General features: G+C 42.9%; 1 protein-coding gene across 1 annotated transcript in view; it reads left to right on the plus strand.

The window, feature by feature from the left end:
• The first annotated feature begins 732 nt into the window (after window positions 1-732).
• The window catches only part of LOC143024082 (uncharacterized), a 166,607-nt gene continuing 139,839 nt past the window's right edge, over window positions 733-27,500 (plus strand). The window contains exons 1-3 of the mRNA XM_076182828.1: window positions 733-989; window positions 3,362-3,509; window positions 19,950-20,079. Coding sequence (XP_076038943.1) covers window positions 733-989; window positions 3,362-3,509; window positions 19,950-20,079 — 535 coding nt within the window. The remainder of the gene's footprint in view (window positions 990-3,361; window positions 3,510-19,949; window positions 20,080-27,500) is intronic.

Consider the following 27,500-nt stretch of genomic DNA (forward strand, 5'->3'; position numbering starts at 1 on the left):
ATTCCTTAAGAGATGAGGTTACATATTTCACTAAATAAGTGAGCTTCAAATTCAGAAATCACAATCCTGAGAGGCATCCCTCCCTATCAAGGGCTCAAACAAAGCCCGTAGGAGTGATACTTAAAAAAAAAAAAAAAAAAAAAAAAAAAAATATCCCTTCCTCCACATATTGGTTACCTAAACATGACCGCTAAGACCCGGCGGCTGGTAGCAGCTCGGAGCCTAGAAAATGAAGAAAGACATGGTTACAACATCTTTTGATGTATATGAGGTACAACATCATAAATCACGCTGCCCCGACGGGTACAACTCGCTTCCAACGTCGGTCGGACCCCAAGAGTCGCGATGAATAACAAAGACAGTCATAGGTGCCAGATGCAGGGGCGAGTGGCAAACATACACTTAATACAAACACAGAACATTGAAGGACTTGGGTGTAAGGTTGCCAGTGGGTGCCACCGGCCAGTACCAAGTGGTGCCATCCTCAGCTTGCGTACGCTCGGGTCGACCTATTCCATTGGCAGTTTTGACCTCATTTGGGTCTTCTTGACTGACCTCCAGCATAATTGGAAGAACCATGACCTTGCCTGACCTCCTTGAGGCAGCTTCTGTGTATTTAGAAGATCCATTGCCTAGCCAAGCCTACTTTAGGCAACAGCTTCTGCCTACTTGAAGGAACCACGGCCTACTGTGGCGGGCGCCTCAGACACCAAGTAACGTCTCGGCTTTCTGATGGCACTGATAGGTTACTCCCAGCCGGCGAGCGCCTCGGCCAATTGTCATGTGGTGGCTACCCGGACCTACTACGGTGGCACCCAGGGGCTATTACGATGGCACCCTGGGACGACTACTTGTGGCACTCTGGCACTCTCATGCCGCTCACATCTGGCCTCCTTCACATGTGAACATGTTTTGGTGGTTTGGTGTCCTCATATTCAGCTTCCAAGTTCACCACATCGCCACACTAGCGGTGGAATTCTATTTGAAAAGTGTGAAATTGCTCTTTTTATTCTATTTATTTATTTGTTAATATGCTAATGTGATGGCTGTTCTTTTTCTTCCTCTCTCTTCCATTATCTGCACTAAATATGTTTGCGATTGCGTCACCTTGACCAAGGAAGAGGTTAAGGGTATTGGTGAGCGGGACTGTCGACCGACTGGACTGAGGCGCTAATTTTGTTGCTAAAGAAGCCCGTCAGACGCACACGCAATCTCTCTCTCTTTCTCTGTCTGTCTTCCTCTGTAAATGTATACGCACACACACGCACACACACACACACACACACACACACACACACACACACACACACACATATATATATATATATATATATATATATATATATATATAATTATGTGTGTGCGTATATATATATATATATATATATGTATATTATACAGTATATATATATATATATATATATATATATATATATATATATATATATATATGTATATTATACAGTATATATATATATATATATATATAGAGGTAGATAGTGTGTGTGCATGTATGCACAATAACAAACACGAGTAAATGTCAACGGACTCGAAAATTCATATGTCCACATGCATTCATACATGCATACATCCATGCATACATACATACATACATACATACATACATACATACATACATACAATATATACATGCACGCTTGCGAACACGCACATGTACACTAGTCCAAATCTCGGCAACACATGTGTACCTACTACGTTTGCTGACAAGGACGAATCCGCCACCCCTAATCCCCCGCGTGAGTGCGCGGGCGCGCGCGCGCGCTTTCCTTCCCAAATTGGTGTTTTTGCGCGTGTTCCCAGCCAGACGCGGACGAGGAGGAGGAGGAGGAGGGAGATGAAAAAGAGGAAAAAGAAGAGGAGGAGGAAGAGATGGTGGTGATGGTAGTGGTGACGATGGACATGATGAAAGCGGTTGTGATGATGGTAGATTGGGTGGTGGGAATGGTTTTAGTGATTTTATAGGTGGTGGAAGAGAAGGAGATGAGGGTAAGGCGGAGATGGTAGTGGTAATGATGGTGGAAGAAATTGCGTCAGCGGGCGTGAGGGACCCGGGGAATGTTGAAGAAGTGTTCATCCCTATGGACACTTTTGGAGGAAGAGGAGGAGGAGGAGGAGGAGGAATTAACATGAGGACGTTGAGCGGATGGTGACCTTTTCGTCTGTAGTTGGGGGTGAAGAGGAATTGTTTATTTTGTCTTATTTTTCTTATTTGGATTTGTTTTGCATTCTTTTGTTTAATTTGGTTTCGCTTTGTTTTGTCCTTTCTTCCCCCCCCCCCCGGGAGGGGGGGGGTCGGTCATCTTGATGTAGGGCTCAAGTCACTCGGGGATGTTTACATTTTCCTCGACTGCCACGGGTCACTACGAGTGTAAAGCGGCCCATACACGATCAATTACATTGCGCAATTTCATTGTCAATACTCTGAATTGACAATTAAATTGACAATGTATGGGCGATATATCGCCCATACACGGTCAATTTAATTGTCAATTCAGAGTATTGACAATGAAATTGCGCAATATAATTGATCGTGTATGGGCGGCTTAAAGTGGGCTCTACACGATCAATACTATTGCGCAATATCCCGTATTGTGCAAAATTATTAACGGTGTAAGGATGGTACTAAAGAATGACACAACATTGTCGCTCATCACTCTTGGATATCGACGGTCTTCAATACATATTCAGTAATATTGTACAATACGGAATATTGCGCAATAATATTGATCGTGTAGGGCTCGCTTAAGACGACGACGCTTTGGCTGGCTGGCTCCTCCGACGAGAAACCTTCCCCCGAGTTCGATGACAACGTTCGTCTGTTCCCGGGGCCGTCAACGGTGGTTGCCATAGGAATTTCAATCAACCGTTTTGTTCTCTCCTTTTTCCGTTTTCCTCTTTCTTATATGCACGCACTTGTTAGAAAGGAAAGAAATACAAGATAAAGTTCCATCAGAGGGTCCCGCGTCCAGAGAGGAACGAAGGAAGAGTACGCTAATTCAAAGTTAAGTGTCTGGGAGCTTGCGACAGATGGGGGGGGGGCTGGGTAGATGGGGGAGTTTCTCGTTCGATGTAGATTCCCACCAATCACGTGCCCCCCCTCCTTCCCCCCCTCCTTCCCCCCCTTTCACAGCTGAATAAAACCTTCGTCATCTTACTCATTAACTCTTTCTCCAAACGGGACGTTTCCCTCATCTGAAAATAAATCCCCATGAAGGGAACTGAAGTAAATAGGTATTACAAGAGATGAGCAACCTTTTGATGAGGAAGGGGACATCTTTGGGATGAATATAATCGTTTCGGTAATGTGCCTCACTGTATAGATGCTTTGGTCTGCGCCAAGTGGTTTCATAACCCAGTTCAAAGTTGGGTCGGTTCCTCCAACCGTAGCAGCAGGGTCTAGATGGGACAGGTCCTCGTTCAAACCAGGAGTTCAGCAACACGAAAAGAATCCTCTGGCGTTGAGGGACATCGTCCGTACAGTGCGCCGAGTATGGAGGGTCGAGGGACAAATGAAAGAATTGAGGCACTGATGATAGGGACGGGGACGGAGCGAGGGTGTAGTGGGGAAGGGAGGGTAAGAAGACGGGAAAGGGCGAGGGGAGAGGAAGGGAGAGGAAGGGAGGAGCAGGAGGTTGACGAGGCTTAGGGGGATATGGGTGAAAGTGACGTCAGGGGATTGTGTGGAGTCAGTCGTGTGTAGCGACGGCAAACCTCGGAAACGGTGGCACTCTTCCTCGGGAACGGGGTACTGGCACTGGCACTGGCTAAGCTTTCAGTACGTATGACAGGAGGAGGAGGAGGAGGACGGCAGGCACTGGTATTGGTATTGCTAATATTTCATTACATGTAGTAGAAGATGAGAACGCAGGCACACCCTTTCTCGTAGTAGTGGTGGCACTGAGGCTGATATTGGTAATATTTTATTATTTGTACCAGGAGGAGGAGAATGAGAAGAGGGGTACTTTTCTTCGGGGCGATGGAATCACTGACGCTGGTATTGGCACTACAAAGCTTTCGTTAAGTGTATTAGGAGGAGGAGGAAGAGGAGGAGGGCAGTGGCACTCTACTTTGGAGAGGTGGTGATACCGACGCCGGTATTAGCATTGCAAAGCTTTCATTATGCGTCGCAGGAGGAGGAAGAAGAAGATCAGGAGAAGAGGGGCACAGATTGTGTGTGTGTGTGTGTGTGTGGGTGGGTGGGTGGGTGGGGTGCGTGCTTAGCTAATTGTATTTGCATTATTATAGAATAGACAGGAACGTCATTGGTGAGAAATGTAGTAACACATTTTTGTAAATCACAACTAACACCACAGTCGGACGAAAGAAAGAGTTGAGTAAGCGAAACTATATATTTCGATTGCTAACTGCAACCCTCTTCAGTAGCACCTACTGAAGTAGTACCTCCTGAAGAGGATTGCAGTTAGCAATCGAAATATATAGTTTCGCTTTCGTCCGACTGTTGTGTTTGTTGCGATACAGGAACACAATAACGCTGGTGCGGTCCCATTAGTTTTTTCATCAGCCAAACTTTGCCTTTGTGTATGTGTGTGTGTGTGTGTGTGTGTGTGTGTGTGTGTGTGTGTGTGTGTGTGTGTGTGTGTGTGTGTGTGTGTGTGTGTGAGTGAGTGAGTGAGTGAAGGGCGTGGGGCCTCGGGTTCGCAAACTATTTCCCGCCTTCCACGTTTGCTGCGAAAGACAAAGTGCCTCGTCGTCGTCGTCTTAAATGAATTTGATGTGTCTATCTTGTAGAGCTTCTCAGTACCTACTCGTTCGTGTTTCGTAATCTCGGTTGCATTATCATTGTAAGGAAATGGAGTAACTAGGTAGCAGCATTGTGAAGGTAATCCTTTTGTGTACAAAGTTTCATCTAGGGTAAATAAACTCACCTAAGTTCGTTGAAAAGGAAAATAAACTTGGTGTATTTTAGGCTATTGGCAGAGACGAAGAGGGTGGTGCGTTGATGATTTAAAGTGTTGTTTACGTGATGCTGCATACAGACCACTGCGGACGACGTTCATCCAAAGTCACTTGTGATGTATGGCCTCGTTGCTTCAGTTTCAGTCGCGTCTCCTCCGTTCAGGGTCAGAATAAGTTGGGATCCATCCTTTGTGGCTGACTGGTTTATGTGTTTTTTCTCGAAAAGAAAACATGTTAAGCTGTTAAGTAAATAGTGCTCCGAGAAATAACCAGGGCTTAGATTTAACCCTAGAATCAATCACGACAACCGCGTAGTCAGCCAGCGGAATAAGGCTTCCCGAAGGGGAGTTAGAGTGATGTACGTATTGAAGTTTTAAGATTCACACAAATAAACATCTCTGGCATAAGCTGTCAATTGGGTATATCGTTTGCTTGCTCGTTTTATTTATTTATTTATTTATTTATTTGCCTTTTCTTCTGATTGTTTTATTTTTTTTTTTCTATTATTTATTCATTTATTTATTATTATTATTTTTTTTGCCTTTAACCTCCTTTATGGACCCAAAGAATCCTTGTCACCATGCTTTGTCATTGTAACTCAAAATGAAAATCCTTGTCATCTACCAGACGGTACATGACAACCATAGGATGGTACAAGGTTTGTGCCCACAACTCTATCACGTGGAACCAGCCTCGTAGTGGGTGTTGACCGCGTGTTATACAGTCAGTACTAGAGGGACGTTGGTGGCATCCCTACGTACCAGAGTCACGTAGCATTCTTTTATGATCGGAGAATAATATCTGATATATATATATATATATATATATATATATATATATATATATATATATATATATATATACATATATATATATACATATATATATGGAGATTGGTATGTTTTAACACAACCTTTACAGTGAACATATATATATATATATTGCAGAAACCACAGGGAAATTAAAGTCGGAATAGTATTCCGACTTTAATTTCCCTGTGGTTTCTGCAATATCTTTTCGTCACGCGTTTATTGTGATTATTTTTGCAATATATATTATATATATATATATATACATATATATATATATATATATATATACATATATATATATATATATATATAAATACATACATATACCAAGGCTTTTTCCCCCTTACAAGGGAGGTAGCCAAAAAGGAAAAGGCATAAAATCATTCCCACCCATTCCATCCCTGAATACACTCCACACCCCTCCACCCTCCCTCTCATCTTAGCACCTCATATATATATATATATATATATATATATATATATATATATATATATATATATATATATATATATATATATGCAAAATAACAACAGGAGAAGGGAAACTTGTAGACTTTCGTATATTACATCTTCAGACTAAACGACAGAGATACAGAGTTGTGTTTAAATGTAAGTATCAGGTGGCAACCATTGGGGGGGGGGGGAAGACAATACAATGCGAGAAGGGGGGATGACCTTACCTCTGTCGACCTGACCAACACATAAGGCTCAATCTGGCGGAAAGATCTTGGTGACCATTTGGGTTACCAATTTATCACATTTAAAATGACCATAGCTTAAGTTTATGTTTTTATCAAACGTGCCTGATATTAAACAGGATTCTATTATATTTCTTTCTTGTAGGTTTTTTCCTTTGGCTAAAATTGTTGCCTTAGACCAATCAATATGATGGTTGTATAATGCTTCATGTTGAAATAACGCATTATTTTCCTGGGCAGATCTCGCACTATATTTATGTTGGGAAATCCTTGTTTCCAAGTTTTTCCCAGTTTGTCCAATATAAAATTTGTTACAATCTTGGCAAGGAATTTTATAGACCACACCGTTGTTGTTAGGAGGGCTGTTCTTAATTAAAGTTTTCTTAATGGTGTGGTCATATTTAAAAGCTACTTTGATATCCAATTTTTTGAGTAGGTTGACAATACTAAGAAAATTTTCATGAAAAGGAAGAACAAGTGTATTAAGTTGTTTATGGTTTCCTTGTTCTTGATTGCAAGTTTTGTAAAAGCGTTTCTTGGCGGTATTGTGACATTGATTAAGAATATGAGTGGGATATTTTAACTCTTCCCCAATATTCCGGATAGTTCTAATTTCGTCATCGATAAATTCAGGATCTGAAGCTCTCAAGTACATAGAAATAAAAACTGATCTTTTTACATTGATATGGTGATTGGAATAAACATGAACAATTTTCTTTGTATTGTTAACCTACTCAAAAAATTGGATATCAAAGTAGCTTTTAAATATGACTACACCACACCACACCTACTAAAAAAATTGGATATCAAAGTAGCTTTCAAATACGAACTCTGAGTTCTCGTCCGTTAGGGTAATAGCCGTCGACCAAGGGACCGGCACATGATCCAAGACGGTATGGTTGAATCATAGGACGCTTTGTCTTAGAACTGCTGTATGCAGAACGTTCCTCAAGTATCCAAGGCCGACCGGAACTCAAAGTCATTACGAGGACGAGACATTTGTACAGCGTTTTCTATTAATGATCTCGTTCCTCCTCGTGGTGATGATAATAATTACCCGGTTTTCTTGTATGGATATCAGTGACGTCATTGGAACACGCCTCTTTAGAATAGACGAGCTTGCTTGAGTGAGGCCCATTTCCATACTAAGAGGGGGAAGCCCGCCCGCCGTAATGTAGGAAGGGGCAGGGAGGTCGTCAAGGTTCCCCCTCCCCTCTACTTCTCCTCCTCCTCCTCCTCCTCCTCTCTTCTTCCTCCTCCTCCTCCTCCTCCTCCTCCTCCTCCTCCTCCTCCTCCTCCTCCTCCTCCTCCTCCTCCATCTCCTTTTTCTCCTCCTCCTCCTCCTCGCCCCACCCTCTTGCGCCTTCTTCATGACTTCGCACGTTTGACAAACCTTCGACTTGCGCCCTTTGGTGCCTCCCGGGTGGCACCAACCCTGAGGGAGGCGACAGTTCGTGGTTCTCGGGGGTGGGTGGGGGGCGATGGGGGGGTGGGGCTTTGGACGGCAGATGGAGGGAGGGAGGGAGGGAAGGTAGGGTGAAGGGAAGGGTGCATTTAGGGTGTCTGGGTGGTTTGGGACCCGCGGGTGGACGGGAGAAGATAGATGTCACTGGCGTTCGGGGGTTAGGGGTTGGGGGTTGGATTATAGGGTCCGTGGAAGACGACGACGACGAGGATGACGACGACGACGAAGGGGGACGCCGTTGAAGCGCACTTGGGAGCACTTGTCCGTCTTCGGTTACATCTCGATGCGGGGCTTTTAGCAAGTGCTGTGCTTGTTCTCTTTTATTCCACGTTTCTCTCCTGGTGAGAGGGTGTTATTGTTCCTGCTGGGTGGTGGCCATGACATTGTTTTATGGCACCGCCTGCAGGAGGAGGAGGAGGAGGAGGAGGAGATTGAAGGTGGGAGGGTGGAGGTTGTGGTAGTGGTGGTGAGGATGGTGGTGGTGGTGGAGGACGTGGTGGTGGTAGTTTAGTCTTTGTCTGGTCGGACGGCGCTCTGGGGTTGACACGTATGATTGCTCTTTTGTGGCGCTGTGATAGTGTGGGTCTTTTATTGCAGTTAGTTAATCGCACGCGAGGGTGGGGGGGGGAATGGATGTCCCTTGGGATGCCCTCTTTTTCTCCTTCTCTTGTCCAATGATGCTGTTGGCTGGTGATGAATTACGGAGTGCTTGGTGTATGTACGTGAGTTTGTTTTAGGAGCCGTTTTCCAAAAGTGGCGCCTATTTTTTTTTTTATTTTTTTTTTTTTCGTAATAGGTTTTCTATGCATTTTTGTTGTTGCTATCGTTATTGTTGTTGTTACTATTAAGTCGCTATCATTGTTATTATTATTATGATTATTATCATCATCATCATTACTACTACTACTACTACTACTACATCATTACTACTACTACTTCTACTACTACATCACTATTATCATTATTTATGTCATTATTGTTGGTGAGTTAGAAGTATGAAAGTATAACATCCGGAGGAGGAAGAGAATTTTAAGTATGCAGGGTCACATGTACCCGGGAATGGAGGAGTGGGGTTGGAGGTGAATTGTAGTGTAAAAAAAAAAAACAATAAAATGTTTGGAGGGAATGAAGAGTCATGAGATATATATATGAGGGGATAAACGTAATGATGTTTCAAGGGAATGATTGTGGCCATGATAATATATGGAGCAGAGACTTGGAATTAAAGGTAGAAAGGAAGAACCTAAATGTGTTTAAGAAGTAAGGTGGGGGTGAGTAGATAGAGTGAGGATTGTGGAGGTGGTGCAAGATGCGGGGATGGCAAGAGAGTTGACAGAGTTGATCAAAGAATGGATTGAGCTTATGTAAAGCATGAATGAGGACTAGCAGAAAAAGAGTCTGGAAGCAAATGACCTTGAAGGGAAGACCAATAATAAAGTGAATAGACGGGTTCAAATAGCCATTGGGTACAAGATGAAAGTCTGTCGAGCAGGAAAGTGAGTGGTTAAAGTATGTGTAGTGGAGAATGGTTGCGATTGGATGAAAAAACGCGTCTCGAACTGATTTCTTCTTGTCTGCTCTGCATTTCTTGAGTGGGTGAGGTGGGGCGGAGGGTCAATATGTAATGAAGCGATGGGGTTAAACCTGCTTCGGCTGTCCGTCTTTATAGTCGGAGTGCTGTGTCTACCTGCATTGCCTCTGACCCGAACAGTAAGCGAGAGACAGGGATGACCCTTCATTCGCAAAGAGCTAAGATAGAAGGGATAACAAATGGGTTTTTGGTTGGGCATGCCATGAGTGGTGGCCACTCCCCATTCTAATGGGAAAAGGGCCTTTTGGTGTATGTATCGTTGTATATATGTATATATATATATATATATATATATATATATATACATACATGTATGTATATTGGTATATACATGTATGTATATTGGTATATATACATATATATATACTGTATATATATAATATATATATATATATATATATACTGTATCTATATAATATATATATATATACTGTATATATATACATATATAATATATATATATATATATATATATGCAAGGTAACCACTTTAGAAAATAACCGGAGCAGAGCGCTTTCGTAAATCATATATTCAGTGTAAATTACACTGAAGATGTAATATACGAAAGCACTCTGCTCCGTTTATTTATTTTCTAAAGTGGTTACCTTGCATTTATAAGGCACACATTCCTAGTGTTTTTATTGCATACTGTATCTAGCTATATATCTATATATATATATATATATATATACATATATAAATATTTATATATACATGTATATATATATATATATATATATATATATAAGTATATACAGTATATATTCATATATGTATATATACTATATATATATATATATATATAATGTATATATATCTATATATGCATATATGTATTTATATGTATGTATATATGTATTTATATATATGTATATATGTATTTATATATATTATATATGTATTTATATATATGTATATATATATATATATATATATATATATATATATACTGTATATATATATATATATATGCATATATATATTATATACATATGTACATATATATATGTATATATATATATATATATGCAAGGTAACCACTTTAGAAAATAAACGGAGCAGAGCGCTTTCGTATATTATATCTTCAGTGTAATTTACACTGAAGATGTAATATACGAAAGCGCTCTGCTCCGTTTGTTTATTTTCTAAAATGGTTACCTTGCATTTATAAAGCACTCGTTCCTAGTGTTTTTATTGCAAACAGGTCGCCTTCTTTGTCTCCTCTGAGGTTGTGTGGTGTTGGGATTGCTTCGCCATAATGATGGTAGAAATAGTTATAATAGTAACAACAATAATAATAATGATAATAACAATAATAATAATAATGATAATGATGATGATGATATGAAATAGTAATAACAATGTTACTAATGATAATACATTTACCAAAAGACTCTTTTCCCTCCTTTTAGGAATGGTAGCCCAGTCAAAGTGTAGACTTTGGGGTTCATATGTACACAACACAATGCTTAGGGGTGTAGTAGTTTACGCATTATAAACAAGCTACTTTCAGTGGAAACAAAGAAAATTTTAAAAGACTAACGAAGGCTAATGGCCGATGAAATTCACCGAACAAGGTACGACTTTGAAAAAGCCTTTGGACGCGAATCAGAGGACTCTAAAGTGGGCACTACACGGTCAATATTATTGCGCAATATTCATTTTTGTATAATATTATTGACAGTGTAAGGATGGTATTGAAGAATAACACAATATATTGAAATATTAAGTCCACAGGACAAACACGTGTGCCTCTTCAATACCAATCCTAAACCATCAATAATGTTGTACAATACGGAATATTGCGCAATAATATTGATCGTGTAGGGTCCGCTTAAGCCGTGGGCCACCACGCGCCTCCCTGCTGCTGAATGACGCTTGCTGTCACGGGGTGTCATGTTGTGGATGACGCGTGACACTTCCCCGCCAGTGGCTCTGTGCCATGACAGGAGGCCGTCTTCCTGGATCACCCCCCCCCACCCCCGTCCCCGCTTACCATTTTCACGTCAACACACGAGTGTTTTCCCCCCTTTCAAATGACCTGTGCTCTAAGGGATATGAGTGTACGTGTGCGTGTGTATACGTGTACATGTGTGTGTGCGTGCGTTTGTGTGTGTGTATGTGTGTGCAGTTGAGATAGAAAGAGAAAGATGGGAACAGAGCTTGTGGCTGGAGAGCTAGACGCAATGACCCCAGTTAGGCCTATACAACTCTCACTCTATCTCTCTCTCTCTCTCTATCTATCTATCTATTCATCTATTTACTTAGCTATCTATCTTTCCCTGGCGGTGCTACTGTCTCTTTGCCCCTCCCTCTCCTCTCCCCCCTCCTCCTTCCTATTCTTCCCTTTCTCCTTCCTCCTCCTTTCCTTCTCCCTCCCTACCTTCTCTTCCTTGCCCTCTTTCCTTCCTCCTCCACCTCCTCCACCCCTCCTCCTCCTTCCCCTCCTCCTCCTCTTCCTCCTTCCCTATTCTTCTTTTTCTCTTCTCTTTGACCTTTTGCGCATCGATCTCGGACTCTTTCAGTTCCTTTTCGTGTCAAAGGAGGCGGAGGCGGAGGCGGAGGTGGAGGCGGAGGCGTGTTTGACGGGGGGCGGGGGGGCGGCATGTCCATAATCTCCGGAAGGAGGAAAGCAGGTGATCGGGATCAGGGGTGGTGGTGGTGGTGGACGGGTTCGGGTGATCTCCGCGCCAGAGTACGACGCATGGCGGTCTGTTGTTTGTGGCGAGAGAGGAGCAGAACGGCCTGCGCCCACTTCCCTCTTCTTGGTCGCACGCCGTCCTCACGGCTCGGAGAGTCGGGGGGGGGGATAGGGGGGAGCTGTGGGTCGTCACTCGGGCCGTTGTTTCCACAATTCCAACGCGACGACCGCAGTTCTTGATGGGGAGGCGGCGGTGGACGCGGGCGTGAGGGCGGGCGCGCGGAAGGGGCCGTTAGATAACCAGGTTGAGGTCAGCGAGGCCTCGGGGAGGAGGAGGAGGAGGCGGAGGCGGAGGAAGCCGCGGGGGCCAAGATCCGGCGAAGGGCTCACCGGCCGCCGAGAAGAGCGCGGAGGAACGCAGACGGAGCCCCTCTGACGGGATGTCGGGGAGGTGTAGGAGGAGGAGGTGGAGGTGGAGGTGGAAGGGGTAACTGCGTAGAGGTGGCCTTCGCATAGTCTAAGGTTTGGTGTAGCCTTCCCGTGGCCAAGGCCGTGTCGTCGTCGTAGTCCTTGTCGACTACGACGCCGTCCTCTTCTTCTTCTTCTTCGTCGTCGTCGTCTTGTTCTCGCCGTTGTTTTCGACCTCGTCGTCTTGTTGTTGTTGTACTCGTCTTGTCCTGGCCGTCGTCGTTGTCGTTCTTGTGCGGAAGAGTGAGAGAGGTCGCAGCGGATTCAGAATTTCGTCGTCTGTGGTAATCAGCTTATCTGGCCTTGGGGACTCTACCGCGCCGAAGAGGTCGAGTCGCGGAGGTGGTCAACAAAAGATACCAGGAGAGAGGACGGGAGCGGCAGCAGAATGGAAGGCGTTAAAAGTGATCCGCATTCATCTTGAAGTGAAGATGAGTCAGCAAACATCAAAGAATGCTACGTGACTTTGGTCCGTAGGGATGAAAGTAACGTTTCTCAGTGATACACGACGTTGAGGATCATGGTTTTGTGAAGTAATGTTTGTTTTCTTCCTGCGCTCGTGTGTCTTTATCATACTGCGCCTTGTTTTGTGTCTTGGAATTGTCTTTTTAGTGATTTGAAACGTGTTTGCGTCAAAAACTAGTGTGACCGTTCCTGGGCCTGTAGGTCGCCTTGCAATGGCGTCTTAGCACTGTCGCCACGTCTTGGTGTCTAGTAATGGCGCGCTTGTGCAGTGTTTGTGTCCAGAGCCACTGCGTTTGTGTCTCGAACTTGCGCGTTCGTGTCTCTCTCTCTCTCTCTCTCTCTCTCTCTCTCTCTCTCTCTCTCTCTCTCTCTCTCTCTCTCTCTCTCTCTCTCTCTCTCTCTCTCTCTCTCTCTCTCTCTCTCTCTCTCTCTCTCTCTCTCTCTCTCTCTCTCTCTCTCTCTCTCTCTCTCTCTCTCTCATATATTTTGTACGGTGTGCGTGATTCTCCTAGAGGTAAGCACCGTCCTGTTTTGGCTTCAGTATCTTCCGATGGATGTTACATCTTGTTTTGTTTATCTTTGCTGCGTCTCGACTAACGAACGCCTCCTCGACTTACGTAAGGTCATACGCGCCGTGATGGTATTCGCCTCATCCTTGTGAAAACATGTTTTGCATATATTTAGATACGAATTTCACAGCGGTAGAACTCGTACCAGTGGGCTGAGTGTCAGGATTTGTGCATTTAGGTTCACTTATGAGTACTGCAGCGGTTAGCGTCTTTTACGAAACTGTAGCGATCTTACTATGTATACTAACATACGATTAATTTTACGAAATCGTAAAGAAGGAGTCATTCACGTCATGAACCTACGACTCAAAAGTCTAATGCACTTGCTAATATCCCTGGGAGACATTAAATACATATAAGTGTAGGCGGTTGTATATTCATGTTTACAGGCAAGTTACAAGAAGGTTTGGAATCCCCAGTGGAGCTGTAGACTCTCTCTTACCCACTCTGTGTGTGTATATATATACATATAAATATATTATATATAATATATATACATATATATATATATATGTATATGTATGTATATATATATATATATATATATAGCATATATATATATATATATATATATATATATATATATATATATTTATATTTATACATGCATACACACACACAGTAGCTTTAGGCAATATTAGTAGTAATTACTGTATTGGATAGTGACCCTCACAACAAGATTTTGCCAGTCAAACCCAGGTCAGTAGACTTGCCAGTATATCCATGTGTCCTCGGGGGCTCTCCACCCCCCCCCCCACACCTCAGCCGAATAGAATCGTCCGGCGTTAGCCAGAATAGAATATCTAAAAGGTAAGAGGGGTCACAACTAGGTCACGTCAAGGTCATCAGTGGACCCAGGAAGGGACACCATCGTCCTTGGGCCCGAAGTAATGCCAGAGAGCCGCGATCAAAGGTAGAGTGCCACAAGGCGACGAAGCCGTCGGGGGCACATACGATACATACAGGGTGGGCCAAAAGCAGGCGTACATTAAGTGATTGGGTCATACGTAGTCTTTCGGGTGGCAAATAATAAAAATAGAAATGAAATTGAAAAGACCAAAGCCCAGAAAATCACTAAAAGAAAAAGCATAACTTGATCATGAACGTGTACCTACTTATGGCCCACCTTGTCTGTACCAAAAGAAGAAGAAAAAAGGTGAAAAATAATCGCAGTTGAACTGAGGAATGCAGAGTCCAGGTCGTTGAAGCACCACGAGGGCCCATGGGTCCTCAAGAGACGAAGACAAGTCAACGTGATGGTGTCTGTCGCACCTCCAACAGAAATCAGCTATAAAGGATTGGGCAACAAACCCCTTCCTCCTCCTCCTCCTCCACCTCCTCCTCCTCCTCCTCCACCTCCTCCTCCTCCTCATTTTCAGTCTCTTCCACCTCTTACACCTCCTCATCTTCCTCTTCCTCCTCTCCCATCTTCATCCTCTTCCTTCCACTCATCTCCATCTTCATCATCTACCGGTAATCTCTTCCTTTTCCTTCTTCTCATCCTCATCTTCCTCTTCCTCCACCTCGACCTCACCTCCTCCTTTCTTCTTCCTTCTTCCTCCTCCTCCTCCTCCTCCTCCTCCTCCTCCTCCCTAATGTCCGCAGTTATAACCAGAAACATAAGGTGAAGGTTAACGTCTAGCTGGAACAAGAGTTATTTACTCCTCGACCAGTTCGGCATTCTAGTGCTTCTTCAGAAATCTGTAGAGGGAAGAGCTGAGTCAAAAGGTAGTCAGTGAATCCTGGAATGGACCGACCCCAAGGCTGGAGGGACTGGAACTGTGATTTTCTTCGTCTTACATACGATTGGATCGTATGTAAAGGGCCATTTACACGATCAAACGGTTTGTCAAACCTGGTTTGTCAAACAAGTGTTCGAAGTGATGTTTGATTGTGTGAATGGGGGTATCTGGTTATCAAACACGTTTGACAACCGTGTCTGACAACCAAATACCCCATTCACACGGTCAAACATCACTTCAAACACTCTCAAAGTCTCTCTCTCTCTCTCTCTCTCTCTCTCTCTCTCTCTCTCTCTCTCTCTCTCTCTCTCTCTCTCTCTCTCTCTCTCTCTCTCTCTCTCTCTCTCTGTGTGTATATCACAACAAAGTAATGTCGTAGCACATCTGCTGAAGAGGATCACCGTTAGTGATAGAAATATACGGATCTTTTTACTTTCGCATATTCTTCTCCGAAAGTGGGTCATTAGTTTTATTCTGTATACTGTGTATATATATATATATATATATATATATATATATATATATATATATATATTATGTATACTCACACACGCATAATATCAGTATGTGGTGTGTGTGTGTGTGTGTGTGTGTATGACTGAATGAAATAGAGTCTGTGCTTGGTCCCGTATTAGGAAGCCACTGTATGCAGTCTCGCTGCCTGAGTGTGTTCGTGTAGAATAGCCTGTAGTTACTGGGTGGATGGATGTGTTCACTGCACTTCGCAGTCATGAAAGCGTGTGTTGTAGCTCATAGTGTAGAAATGTGTGTGCGCGCGCGCGTGTATGTGTGTATGTGTTTGCATGCGCACGCACACGTTCTTAGCTCTCACTGTCAATTTACCATATCTGTCTTTGAGCACGTGGATAGTCGTGGCAGACACAGAGAGTCCGATTCATTTGTCCTTTGCCTTGCTTGAGAAAGAGAGTTCCGTCGTATATTTTTGCTTTTTTTTTTATCACTTATATTCACACCTCATCATCCGGAAGAATTATTTAGTATCCATGAACTTTAACCGTTGCGCGAGTGATGGGGGTGAAGGAAGTTCCCCTGAATGCAATTATTTATTTGATTTATTATTATTTATTTTATGATATTTTTATCTATTTATTTATCATTATTATATTTTTTCGCATCCGACCTAGTTGTGGACCAAAAGGTCTCCTGTCGGCATTTTCCGTCTTTGTAATCCTTTGTAATAAGACGACCAACTAGCGGCAGCAAAAACAAACGATGGTCATAAAATGCAGCGTGTTTGATCGTATGTAAAGGGCCATTTACACGATCAAACGGTTTGTCAAACCTGGTTTGTCAAACAAGTGTTCGAAGTGATGTTTGATTGTGTGAATGGGGGTATCTGGTTATCAAACACGTTTGACAACCGTTTTTGACAACCAAATACCCCATTCACCCGCTCAAACATCACTTCAAACACTTGTTTGACAAACCGGGTTTGACAAACCGTTTGACCATGTAAATGGCCTTTAATAGTGAGTGAGTGCGGGGAAGGAGGACTAAAGGTGTCTTCCTTTTTCTTTTATTCATAATTACACATCAACAGTAGGGGCTGGCAACCAAGTGCATGGCCGCGGGCAACCCTCACCGGACAGGGAGGCGTGTGTGGGGCTCCTTGTTACTGAAAGTTAGTGTTCGTCTTGTTGATGTTAAAGAGCTCATCAGGAGCTCCCTGTTCTTTAAGCTCGAGTTAATGTAGTACGCTTAGGGAACGGCTGGGTGTTCCTCTGGGGCCGCTTCTAAGTAATAACTCGACCGGAGTGCCCCTCGCCTCTTGTGTGTGTGTTCCTTCTGTAGGCGATTTTATTCAAGTTAGGGAATGTCTTCAAACCCCCACTCCGACGTTTTAACATTTATTAAGGGAATAATACACAGTATGTGCGTGTGAGTGTGTGTGTGTGTGTGCGCGTGTACATGCAATATTCGACTAATTTCATGTGCATTTAATCATGTTAGGTTGACACCAAGTATCCTAGAAAAGCATCTCGATAATTCTTGGTATTAAAAGCACGGGATAGGTTGTGATTGTCAATAATAGAAATATGGACAATATCATCATTATTGTCAATAAAGTGGGTGGGATGGGCCCTTTGAGGGTGAACGGGTGCACAGTGTGCCAGACAATGGGGTGCCGCCGCCAACTGCTGGCTGACCACTCGGGTGTCTGACGAAGCAATTGGCTTATTAACTCGTTGAGCGAATTCCCACGTCACCATTTGGACGTGGATTCGGGGACTTCAATCTTCTCCCCCCCCCCCCCCCACCAGGAGAAGGTTGGAGCGGGGGAACGGGTTGCCCGTTGTTTCGCGAGGGGGCTTAACTGAGCTTAAAACCGAACTTAACGTTCATACGGTCATCATTTACTTGACCATAATGAATGTAATATTTTATGATTCATAAGCACTTCCTTACAGTGACATTATAGTCGATAACTATTTGGCTGTTGCGACCGGTTCTCGTCACTCAGGAGGTCCGGGTTCGAGTCCCGGTTGCAGCAGCCAGTCAGTTTTTAGGTAATCGTTCGAGTTAACCAGAAAAAAAAAATCTTTAAATGTGGGTTGGGCCTTGGAGGGTTTGATAGTCGCTGGACCTGACTTCCAAAGGTCACATTGGTCACTGACGCTTTCGACAGGCGAGGAGTTCATAAACGTTCCTGATTCTGAGGTCTCGCAACCTTGGAAAGATGGAAAAAAAAATTGTCTAAAGGGCCATTGACACGGTCAGACGGTTTGTCAAACCCGGTTTGTCAAACAAGTGTTTGAAGTGATGTTTGACCGTGTGAATGGGGTATTTGGTTGTCAAACACGTTTGCCAAACGTTTTTGACAACCAAATACCCCATTCACATGGTCAAACATCACTTCAGAAACCTGTTTGACGAACCGGGTTTGATAAACCGTTTGACCGTGTAAATGGCCCTTTACACTGTTTGATGCGAATGATATTTTGACATAATACTTACGGTGCACTTCCAGTGCGATAGTTGGGCGATTAAAAAGAAATGATTAAAAAAACTAAAATGTTGTCGGGGATGCGTCAGGTCCAACTATCTTGTGCCTTGATACTGTCAGTAAATTTCGAAGCGTTTCCATTGCGAAAGATGTTAACATAATCTAATCTAACGTGGCACAGCGTAACCTAACTCGAGGGAATTAGACAAAATGCCAAACGTCAAGGAGTTTGAAATGCAATTTGGCAAAACGCAATTTGGCGGAATAGGAAGTCACGATATTAGCACAGTAAACCCTCGATATAACGGACGATATGGGGACAGGGGTCTGTCGAAAATTGTTTTGTTATCATTTGTCCGTTTTGATTTTCATTTATTATTTTTTATATGTCAATTCATTATTATTTACTATTTACCTGTTTGTTTATTATTCAACTATACCTATGCATTTATTTATGTATATTATTTGTTAATTACATTATTATAGTTTTTATTTATTAATTTATTATTATTATGATTTTTTTCGCATCCGACCTAGATATGGACCAAAAGGTCTCCTGTCGGCGTGCTCCGCCTTTGTAATCCTTTTTAAGTCCATTGTAACCGAGGATCCGTTATATCCGATGAAAATACCGGACAAATCCGTTATATCCCGAAGTTTGTCCGGTATTAGAAATTAGTAGGATTAGAAATTACTATGGCTAGAGAAGAGAGGCGTTCCAGCCTACGGAGATGCTTGGGAGACGTGGCGTCAGATTTGTTCGTTCATCATGGATGGAAACTGGCGGGTAGAGTATGAAGCCCCTTTTAGGGGACACTGTTGTCGGGTACGGGGAGGGGGGGAGGGGAGGGGGGACCTTGTAAATGTCCCGCCGTGCGCGAACTTCGAGGGTTGGTTGCCCATATATGGCAGCCCGTGTGTGACTCAGACGGGGTTTTTTGTTGCACCCTGCTGGACACGTCTTGTGCACCGGCCCGTGTTTACGTGTTGCTGAGTTCCTTTTGCAAACCGATACGGCCCGAGAATGTGAGGATGCCTGGGCAAGTGCTACTTCTTCGTGCAAATACAGGGATGCTTTTTCTGGTCATTATCATGAACAGCTTTGTTGTTACTATTATTATTATCACTATCGTTATCATTACCATTATCATGCTTGTATGAAAGTGCCAGTTGCCGACAACTTTATCATCATATTGTTCCTATTGTTATCATTATTAACATTATTGTTCTTGTTCTTGTTATTGTTTTCATTATTATTATTATTACTATTATTATTATTGTTATTATTGTCATTATTGTCATTATTATTATTATTATTATTATTATTATTATTATTATCATTACTACCGGTATTACTACTACTACTACTACTACTACTTTCTGTCCTTATCTTTTTTCATCTCTCGATCTTCCTCTCTCTTCACCTCTCCCTCCCTCTCCTCTTTCCTCCATCATTCACTAGTTCGATGACCCGTTTATGTTGTTGATGGCTACACAAACGTGTTGTTGCCTTAGCGCAGCATCCGTCTGTGCTTTGACAGTTGTTGTCGTGGCCGTTGTCCTCGTTGTCAATGATGTTTTCATTGTTGTTGCAGGACGCTGACACCGACGCTGACGAGGACGACGCCGCGGCGGCGAAGTTGGGCCTGGCCGAGCCAATGGACACCATCTTTGTGAGAAACGTCCGACCGGATTCCGCAGCACACAACGCCGGACTCCGCACAGGTCAGAATCCCCCAAAATCCGAACCCCCCCTCCCCTCACCCTCCTTCCCTTTCGCCCGGACCGTCTGTCGCGTTGATCAAATTTAACCTTTAATCTGTTTTTAGTTCTAGATTGGGCCATGTCTTCTTTTAGGATATTCCGTACGTTGCCGCATCTGTGTGTGTGTGTATGTATGTGTGTGTGTGTGTGTGTGTGTGTGTGTGTGTATGTGTGTATGCGAGAATAGAGGTTGATATAAAAAGACAGAACAGAATTTGTCTCTTATCTCTTACTATTTAGTTTTAATTCTTATTTATATTTCTTTTTTTTTTTATTTCCCCAATTCGGAGAAAAAGTGGATTTTCTCATTGCGGCAGGGGAAAGACCTGTACATGTAACAAAAGGCCCTTTCCCCCATTTGTACATAGGGGAAGGCCGTAATGATGGTGATAATATTAGTAATGATGTTGAATATTGTCGCCTAGGTGCCAGGCAAGTCGCGACACGGAAAAAAATTAAGGCCGTGCGCAGGATAAATAAAATCTTCTTTAAAATGACTTATTATTAAAAAAAACATACAATATAAATGGACATAGAATAAGAAAATATAGCAACAAATGTTATATGAATTATAAATAGAATATTAATTACCAAGTAGAGTAGCTGGGTGTGCTCTTGTATGCAGCACGTAATAACAGGTGGGCGAAACGAAGTCTTGATTACGGTGTAGATGAGACTTGATTCTGGTTGCTAGAAGTAACACCAACGGAAAGTCGTTTAGGCCAACTCTCCAGTCTTGGGAACAAATGGGTAGTCTGAGGTGAAGCTGATGCACGATAACTTCTGGTAGAGGAATCCTCTGGTAGTCGGGAACACGTAGACATTGGTGTTTCGTAGTTGAGAAATAACAGAGAGATTGTGCCGAGCCGCGTTTAGTCTAGCAGCAGTCTGGAAATGTCCGAAACAATTAGGAAAAACACAAAGGCTATGCACCTCGCGTAGAGATGGGGCAATCGTTGTGGTCCTAAGGACTTGTTTAGTGAAATTGTCGTAATCGACGAATGTAGAATAATTTCCACGTAGATTCAGATGGGCCCTGGGCGTCTGCTTCTTTTCTTTACTTCTCTGTTCTTTTTGCGTTCTGGTTCTCCCTGCTTCTCGTCTCTATTTACTCTGTCTATTTACTCTCTTCTATTGATTCTGTGTGCCTCACACAAGTCGCTCTCTGCTTTGTTTTATTTTTATAGCCCGGGAATGGGTGCTTACGTTTCCCGGAATGCCAAAACGTATCTAAGGTAGGTAGTTTAAACACCTTCAAGCAATGGGAAAGCAGAATAAGCTTTCCCGCCAAATTATGTAAAGATTCTCCTGAATTTGGCGTCATGGCAGAACGTAATGATGCGCGCCCCAACAGACGGGTATTGCGCAATGGGTTATATATGGCATACATTTTATGAAATACAAGTTATAATACGTATATACTTCATATGTTTACGCAAGGCGTGATATAAAAATAAAAAGAGGAGACTTTATTCACAAAAGGGCGTGGCACAGCACAACCACAGGATTCTGTTCATGCTAAGGACGTTGCAATTATCAAATTAATGATAGTAAATAAAAAAAATAGTGATAAATCACTCCGTTTTCTCGTGTCTCTCTTGCGCGAGATCCATGGGTCGGCCCATAATTCACTCAAGGAAGAAAGATTATGTTGTCTGGATATGGGCAGTGTGCAGTAGTGTAAGATGAGATATTCGGTATCCTCTGAGTGATGGTTGCATCTGAGGCAGTTTGTTTCTATGTTATTATTCAAATACTGGATGGTGACCTGAACGTGGTCGTGTTGATGTGGATTCTGTTCCTCTTGGGAGGGATTTTTTTTCTGTGTTGTTAATGTCCGGAGGAGTTTGAGCGAGTTGGGAGTTCGGTGGTCGGTCTTGAAGTGCTTGTTTTGTGATCTGAGTGTGGATGATTTCGTATGGATGTAGTGTAGGAGGAAGATTGTTGTAGATGTTACAGAACTAGTGGTCGTGCCTGTGTGATGCAAAGAGGGGAGGTTGAAGGCCCTTGCATCGAACTGTGCATCTATCATTTCCATGGGCTATTATTTGAAAAGGAGTTTGGTTTCTGTGTGGTTTTGGTGAACCCTGTTGATATTTTGTTCTAATAATATTCACAAATAATGATAATAAGCGGATACAGCTGGGGTCAGATTTTTTTTCATTCTGCACTCAAGACCACTCTGTGTAGATTGTGTGTGTGTGTGTGTGTGTGTGTGTGTGTGTGTGTGTGTGTGTGCGCGCGCGCATGTGAGCCTGTGTATGCGCGCTGATATGTTTATGTATGTGCACACAGGCATACGTGTGGATCCATACTTGTTGGCGCATTCATTTATACTTTCGTCACATTGTTTTTTGTGCCTCCCTGCTCGCTCATTCTTCTTCTTTTGTGGTTTACCAGTTAGCCAATATACCTTTTTTCCAAATAACATTTCGGCAAATTTCCTTGGGTTATATATTTCACCAAATGCCCCTAGGTTACATTAGGTCAGGTTAAGGAGTTTGGCGAAATGGGAATTATTCTATGTAGGCGCTGGTGATGGTTAGGCTTCCGGGATATGAACAGGGAATGCCAAAGAATAAGTGCCGCCGCCACACCATCCCCCTACTCGACTTCATAGCCCCTCTCTCTCTCTCTGTATCCCTTATTATTTTCATCATTTGATTTCATTTGTTCCTATTATCACTTTTCATCCCTACGGACCAGAGACACATATCATTATTTCATGATTGGAGACCAGTCTTCTTAACCCGAAGAAGTATGGTAACTTTTAACCTCGACTATCCTCTGCATATTCTCCCTCCTTAACTCTCTCCTCTCCCACGTATGAATCCACCTCTTCAGCGCTATAGTGTCTCCAAGGATAGAAGCACTGGCGAAATATTAGCGACGGGGGCATTGCACAGTTTTATGTCTCCTGGAAGCCCTGGGGTTGCTCACTCTTGTTCGCACTTCCTCCTCCCTCCACTCTATCGGCACTCGCTGGCACTTCTCTCCCATGGCACCGTCCCTCTCGACTCTACCAGTGCTTTCTCACCCTCCTTATACTCGTCCTCATCTTCATCCTCGCCCTCAACCTCCCCAGCCTCCTTCACCTTCTCCTTATCCTCCTAGCCACCTGTCTCTTTCATTTCTTTCTCCTCCTCCGCCTCCCCTTCATTCTCCACCTTCTCCACCTCTTCCACCTTTTCTTCATCCACCTCCTCCTCCTCCTCCTCCTCCTCCCCCTCCTCCTCCTCCTTCCTTGTCCGCACACTCCACTCCTCCATGAATAGTATAACTTGCCGTTGTGTACCAAGAGGATGCTGAGTGCACTGTACATGATGAATGGGACGTCGGTGGTGCGCATGATAATAGTGACGATTGTTGATGGTGGTTGTGGCGGTCTGTGAATTATTGACCTGGTGATGGAGAGCGTAGTGATGATAGCATTTACAGTTGTTAGGACGTCTTGTGGTTAGCCTGCTGCATGGTGCGCACCTGAAAGTGGGCGTGGCTGTGTCAGGAACCTCATGAGTTCTCGACTGAAGGGGCGACGACTTCGGCCTCGGTCGGAGGCGGAGCCAGTGACGGAGTGCCAGATGCTCACGGCGGAAGTGTGTGCCCATCCATGAGGATAACCCCGTTATTGTTGCTGCGTGGCACACAGAGCCTTTGTGCGCAGCGTAAGGTGGGAATTGGCTCCATATCGTGGGTGGCGGTGGTGGTGGTGTGGTGGCGGTGGTGGTGGTGGTGATGATGGTGGTGGTCATAACTGTCCATCAGAAAGAACTTCTTGAGTTCAGTAACTGACAGACTATAGATTATTAGAGATGAAAGAGGAAAGAAAGGATGTTGGCCTTGATACATAAACACACACACAGACACACACACACACACACACACACACACACACACACACACACACACACACACAAGCAAACAAACAAACAAACGTAAAACAAAGACAAGGTCATGGAATGAAGAAATTTGACAAGATGTGTTAGACACGGGGGTCTTAGTTGAACGAAACCGAAAAAAGTGACAGTGTAATCCTAATGGGTGATTTCAACTGTGGAGAGGTAAACTGGACTGGGAAGAGGTCGGAAACGTAATGTCATGGAGCAACATCCAGCTAAATGTATCAGTGAACAATATAGTTACACAGTGGATCACAAAACCGACAAGTTTCGATATACTGCTGATTACAGAGCCAGGTGTTAGAGAGTCCATAACTTATTGATGCCCTGTGGGGAAGAGTGACTGTGGAGTCATGGAGTTCTATTTAACTATAGGTAATCCAGAACTAAGGGATGAGTCGTATAGTTAGGAAGGAGATAAATTTGGAAAAGCAAACTTTAAGGAACTGAGATTTTTTAGGGTAAAAGACTGGAGAGATTTCTTAGAGTCTGAAGATATACGGAATAAATTAGTCCTTTTTAATCAGATTTACAACTTAGAAGTGTGAAAAATATATACCGAAACTGAAAGGAAAATTTTTTTAAGAAAAGATTATTTTTACCAAAAATGTGTATCTGCAAAAATGGAAAGAGGGAGATAGAAAAGAAATACAAGATCAAGGAAATAGTACAAGAGATCCAGGAATGAATACACAAAATTAAGAAGAGAGGAAAGAATTTTTGAGGAAAAGAAAAAAGAGATATATATATATATATATATAATCAACTATTGTAAAGACGATCCTAAACTGTTTTACTGATTCTTTAATTATAAGATGAAGCACAGGGAAGGAATCGGTATAGTGAAAGTGACTGAAATAGTGCGTGAAGATGCTAAATCGGAGTCAGAAATATTGAACGGTAACTTCAAGTCCGTGTTTGCTAAGGAGAGTTACTTTGAAGGAAATGTGGGAATTTCTAGAAGTGAGGGATTATATGAGATGCAAGAAAAGGTAAAACCATTGGAGGATCTTGAGGCTCTGTGATTGGATCTCATATTGGAAACTCAAAGAATGTTGGGTACAACTAGTGGACATCAAGAGAAGGAAATATGCCTGATGATTGGAAACTGACTAGTATTGTACCAATTTATAACGGTGAAGATAGTGTGGGTCCTCTAAACCATAGGGCAATGTCTTGGGCTAGTGTGGTATCCGTGTGAAAGAATTGCCAAAGACAGATGATAGAAATATTTCGAAGAGGAAAAATTCCTGATGGAAAACCAATTCGTCTTCAGGATGGTATGAGTATGTGTTTTCAATTTACTCATTTTTAGTTGAGGAGTTATGGATGTGATGTAAGAAGGGATGGCTGAGTGGAATGAGTTTATTTGGATCTAGAGAAAGCGTTTGATAAGATACCTCACAAAAATTGTTATGGAAATTGGAACATACAAAAGATCTGGAAGGAAGTTTGCTGGAATACGTAAAAGACACATTCCGAAAGGCAGGTTAATGAGGACATTAGCGAAGGACAGGCTGTCTGGACGGAAGAAAGTGACTAGTGGTCTCCCATAGGGATCATTGCAAAACGTCAGTAATGTTATAGATATGTTTAAATGACATAATGGATAATTATCCATCATGTCATTTACATATACTTTGACCAGTTATGGTAACTTATTCGTTGATGATGCAAAGATCATGGGAGGATTGAGAAACATAGAGGATTGTAGGTTATTACAAGATGTGGATAGAGTATATAAGTGGAACCGGAAGTGGGAAATTAATTTTGATAGGAGGAAGTGCATGGTATTGGAAGTGGGTATAAAGATAGGCTCTGACTGCTCTGTACAATAAGTAGTGTTTTTATTACGAAGATAGATGAACAGAGAGACTTGGGAGTGATGGTTTTGGAAAATTTGTCGCCAGAAACACACACCACTTTGGAAACTTATCATCTATGGAAGGGTATTATACCTCTGCATGGACAAAGGTGTACAGAAAAAGTTGTCGAAAACGTGATTTACCATACACCATGCTGCAATGGTATTGTCGCCACACAAAAAGAAATATAGAAAAAAATGTAGATAATTTAGAGAGCAGCTATTAAAATGGTTCTAGACTCAGCTAATGCGAATGATCTGGGCCTGCCATAGTTAGAGGAGAGAAGAAAGAAAAGGAATCTAATGGCGCTAACGTGGTCACCACACAAAAAAGAAATATATAAAAAAGAGAGAAAATGTTGAGAGCAGCGACCAGATTTGTTCTAGATCTTACTAATAAATCGTATGAATGTTCTGGGGATGTCAATGTTCGAGGAGAGAACAGAGAGGTACGATCTAATAGCAGTGTTTGGCGTCATCAAAGGCCTACACATTCTTGATAAAGATCTTATAGTTTGAGAACAAAGGAAAACCAGAGACTATGACATAAAATTTAAAAAGACTAGATTGAAGGATGTTAAAGATACAGTTTTCCGTATAAGATTATTGACTCGTGTAATAGTGTGGAGGAAGGAAGCAAAGTGAAATGAAAAGGGGTTGGGATATAAGGTCTCAAGTGGAAATGCAGAGACAGAACCCTACGACTAGGAAAGTAGATAAACACACACACACACACACACACACACACACACACACACACACACACACACACACACACACACACACACACACACACACACACACTCTCTCTCTCTCTCTCTCTCTCTCTCTCTCTCTCTCTCTCTCTCTCTCGGTGGCGCGGTTGGTAGAGTCTCCGACTGTCACTACGGCAATCCGGGTTCGAATCCTGCCCAGGGTTGAAATAATTTCAGTATCGCTGTGCTTCGAGTCGTTACTCCAACACTCGTGGGCGGGGAGTTGGGTGTGTGTGTGTGCGTGTAAGGTCACAGCATTACCCATAGATCGGTCATACGAGCTCTGAGCTCTCTTCCGGGAGGGAAATAGTTGTCGGTCACGAGTCCAACACGTGATCCAAAGACCATGGTGAATACACAGACACACACACACACACACACACACACACACACACACACACACACACACACACACACACACACACAGTGTTCTCGAAGTTTTGGAACGGAAAGACATCCGATTGTGACTGTGGACAACAGAGGAGTGTGTTCCCGCGGACGACTTTACTGCCTTGGTCGTCGTATCGGAGGACGACCTCCTTCTTCAAGGAGGAGCGAAGGGGAGAGAACGTGTTCCCACATACCAGCTTGCTCGAGCACTTTAAGGAGATTTGAGATCATGCGCAAACAATAGTCTGAGTCTTTGTACATCTTGTACACACACCGAGAGTCTGAAGGTTGCCAGTTCGTCTTTTTTGTGTGTTTTATATATAACAGTTGTGTGAATCGTAACGGGTCGCTTCTTCCCGGGGCAGATGGCACTCACAGTGGCCAAGATACTTTTAACATGAGTAATGTGGGTCCAAAATTGTAAATTCGAAAAATTTCCAGTATTCAGAATCTTAAGTTCCAAAGTGTAGAAAG

This window comes from Oratosquilla oratoria, unplaced genomic scaffold (assembly GCF_046742065.1).
Source record: "Oratosquilla oratoria isolate Oo_2021 unplaced genomic scaffold, ASM4674206v1 SCAFFOLD89, whole genome shotgun sequence".
Taxonomy (NCBI): domain Eukaryota; kingdom Metazoa; phylum Arthropoda; class Malacostraca; order Stomatopoda; family Squillidae; genus Oratosquilla; species Oratosquilla oratoria.